This window comes from Protobothrops mucrosquamatus, unplaced genomic scaffold (assembly GCF_001527695.2).
Source record: "Protobothrops mucrosquamatus isolate PMUCROS unplaced genomic scaffold, P.Mucros_1.0 scaffold4336, whole genome shotgun sequence".
Classification (NCBI taxonomy): Eukaryota; Metazoa; Chordata; class Lepidosauria; order Squamata; family Viperidae; genus Protobothrops; species Protobothrops mucrosquamatus.
This window is the reverse complement of record NW_015390250.1, coordinates 22967-26528: the sequence shown is the minus strand read 5'-3', so window position 1 is coordinate 26528 and position 3562 is coordinate 22967. Positions and strand designations below refer to the sequence as shown.

Here is a 3562-nt window from a genome sequence, read left to right as displayed (position 1 = left end):
GAATGTTTACAAATCACAATAGTCACAAATTAATTTTTAAGCAATTCATTGTCTGGATGATAGCAAAGGCCCCAAGCAAAACGACTGTCCACGTTTCATATTCCCTCAATTTATACTTGTCTGCTGATAATTACCGTGAGGTGTCCAGTTCACGTTTCGTTTGTGGAGTTGTGGTTTTTTCAGTGGAGGTGCCTTACTCTGGGCCTTTTCTGAGCTTTGCTCTCGGTTTTTCAGTTTCTCCACCCTTTTCAAAGATCTCTCAATGAAATCTTTCTTCCGTTTCAAAAATGATTCCTGCAGGCTGTCGTGGACAGGTGCAAGCTCTGACAATATTACTGTGAGGAAAAAAAAGATGCATTTTACAAATAGGAAGTGTGATTTGCAACAACTTCAGACCCAGCCCTACAAAGCACTGTTATTTTCGAAAATACATAATAAACTGAGTAACAAGAATCATCATAAGTTTTGAGGGCAAGAAACCGTTTAGCAACGCAAAAGACTTCTACAGAGCATAACCCTTTATAGATATGGAAAATAAGGAACAATGATCAGACTCCTTACCACTAATGGCTAACGGGTATGCAAAACCTTTTTAAACGCAAATGTTTGGGGTTTGAAACAGTTGTGTGAACACAAAACAGTTTGTTTAATCACAGCCGAAGCGTTCCTACCCAAAATTGTGCTCTTTCATGCTTGGAACATTCCTAGCACTGATTTTGAGTTCAAAGCCTTTTGCATAGGAATAATACTAACAAACCAGCCTTAACATCAAGAGCCAGATACTGCAAGCATTATGATCAGACTTTATGCAAGATTGAACCCACAAAAGCACCCTGAATGCAAAAGCATGCAAGTGTAATTAAACCAGTCATTTAATGTGCTTGGTGCACTTTTCCTTTAGTGTGGCATACAACAACAATAACAACTTTATTGTCACTTTGAATGTACACCAATCGGCATACCTCAAAATGAAATTTCGTTGCATACAGGGACTCAATGGGGTTTGATACAGGAAATGTTATAAAATCTTTTTAGAATAAAATGAGTAAAGCTGTCTTACTAAAATTCTTTTTTGGGGGGGATCTATGCAAGACTGGAGAATGTTCTAACAATCTGATGAATGAATCAGCAGCAAGACTATTATCTGCAGGATCCAATGTGAGTCACCGAGACCAAAGGTTTATTTTTCTAAAGTCACGGGTGTCAAACTCGATCGCGTCACGTGATATACCGCAATGTTTTTTGACTTTGCAAAGCCAGGGTGGGCGTGGCCTGCGCCTGACACATCTGGCCAGTTTGACACCCCTGTTCTAAGCTTTTGGGATTCTGCTGAAGCCCATCCTTAGGGAACTTCTCTGTCTATTAGCCAACTTAATAACCAGTCATCAACAGCCTAATTAACAACTAAAAGCCACACACAACCAGGCACCATATAAATACATGTAGAACAGCCCAGTGCACATGTTGGAGAGAGAGAAGTTCCCCCTACGATGGGTTCCAGCATGAGCCCAAAAGCTTAGAACTATAAACCTTTGCTCCCAGGGACTGACTAAGATTGTATCCTTCCACATTATCCTGGAATGTGTATATTTGCCTTCATTCACAAGACTATTATCTGCCTTGAGTATTACGGTTTTTAATTCAAGCTGCTATCACCTCTGAACATCACAAGGCTCTGATTTACACTCCACACATTTGCAGAATACTGCGTACATACTACCTCTTGGCTTGGAGTTTTGATCAGGATCATTTTGAGGGCTTGGAGTTACTGGCGGATAGTCCAGCTGCGTGGGAAATTCATCCACCTCTGGGTTTAATGGGAAAAATCCTCTGCTCTGTCAAAAAACAATATGTAAATACAGTAAGTAATGGGTTGTTGGCATAATGAGGGCTGATGCGTTCAAAAGAATAAAACTACTAAAGGGAGGCATACACACCTAAAACAAAGAATAGCTAAAGTTTAAAAAAAAGTACTTTTTAATTGGAATGTAATGGCCTTGGGGCATTAATTACAGGTAGTCCTCAGCTTACGTCCATTTGTTCAGTGACAGTTCAGTGCTGACAAAATGGATGTACAAGTAGTCTGTGAAGTCCCTGCCATCGCAACAGCCCTGTGATCACCTGATCATGATCCAGTCACTTGGGTACCTGGCTCATTATTACGTGGCAAGGAGCCAGGGTCCTATGATTGCCAGTTGCAACCTCCTCGTGGTTTTCCACAAGCAAAGACAAAGCTGGTAGGGATGGTTATAAGTCAGGGGTAGGCAACCTTGGCTCTTTTATGACTCGTGGACTTCCAACTCCCAGAATTCCTGAGCCAGCATGGCTGGCTCAAGAATTCTGGGAGTTGAAGTCCACGAGTCATAAAAAAGCCAAGGTTGCCTACCCCTGTAATATGTCATTCCTGCCTACTGCTGCCTGCACAACTTGTACCGAGTCTCCCAGGTGCTCTCTCACCTTTGTCAAATCAAGCCGTGCATCTTAAGGTTTCAAGAGCAGCCAGGATTGCCAACGCTAAGGGATGCGGTCACCTGATGTTGCATTTTCCTTAGTGACAGCCATCCTGGTCTCAACTGTTATTGTAACCAGTTTGTCAAATATTATCTTATGAAGTAGCAAAAAGGTCTACAAATTCAAAGCATCCTATTCTATATAATTCCACCCTTCTTCATCTTTGGCCAAATTAAAATGTGTTATCGCTCCACGATCCCCACCCCCAATTTTTTTTACCTGGGGACAGTCTCTAACTTCAAAATGATCACCGCGTATAAGATCGGATTCTGCAGCGCTGATGTCGTTAGAGCTTACTAGTGTCAGGTCAGGTTCTTCCATGATGCCTCTTCCTGTAAGGGTCTCCTAAAAAATGAATTATAGGAAACAGGAAATAATTGGGGTTTCCACAAAAAACACACATTTGTTCTGCCAGAGGCAAGCATTTTTTCAAGAACTGCATAATTCTATCCCAACCCTTTAGGGCAGGGTTCTCCAAACGTGGCAACTTGTAAGACTTGTGGACTTCAACTACCCAGAATTCTTTAGCCAGCCATGCTAGCTGGGGATTCTGGGAATTGAAGTCTACAAGTCTTAAAGTTGCCAAGTTTGGAGAACACTGCCTTAGGGCAAAAGGTCGTATCATGAGCCATACCACCAAAAGAGTTTAAATTGATGGGACAGGACCCCCACTATGAAAATACCCCATCATGGACCATCCTCTTCGGGAAATCAGATTAGCTCTGACATTATTTAGCCTACGCCTATTAATTTGTTGTTGTCCTTTCTGCTGGCAATTGAGCAATTGTCTATTAAATGGTGAAGAAATGGAGGAAGTGACAGATTTTATCTTCCTGGGCTCCAAGATCATCACAGATGGGGACTGCAGCCAAGAAATTAAAAGACGCTTGCTCCTGGGGAGGAAAGCTATGGCAAATCTAGACAGCATACTAAAAAGCAGAGACATCACCCTGCCAACAAAAGTGCGTATAGTCAAGGCCATGGTTTTCCCAGTTGCAATGTATGGCTGTGAAAGTTGGACCATAAGAAAGGCTGAGCGCCAAAGAATTGA

The 3562-nt window shown here is 41.9% G+C and overlaps 1 protein-coding gene across 1 annotated transcript in view; it reads right to left on the bottom strand.

Moving 5' to 3' along the window:
- Window positions 1–3562, bottom strand: part of LOC107298856 (centrosomal protein of 295 kDa) — a gene marked incomplete at its 5' end in the record, with an annotated part of 31044 nt that overhangs the window by 5011 nt on the left and 22471 nt on the right. The window contains 3 exons of the mRNA XM_015828221.2: window positions 135–335; window positions 1721–1835; window positions 2731–2856. Coding sequence (XP_015683707.2) covers window positions 135–335; window positions 1721–1835; window positions 2731–2856 — 442 coding nt within the window. The remainder of the gene's footprint in view (window positions 1–134; window positions 336–1720; window positions 1836–2730; window positions 2857–3562) is intronic.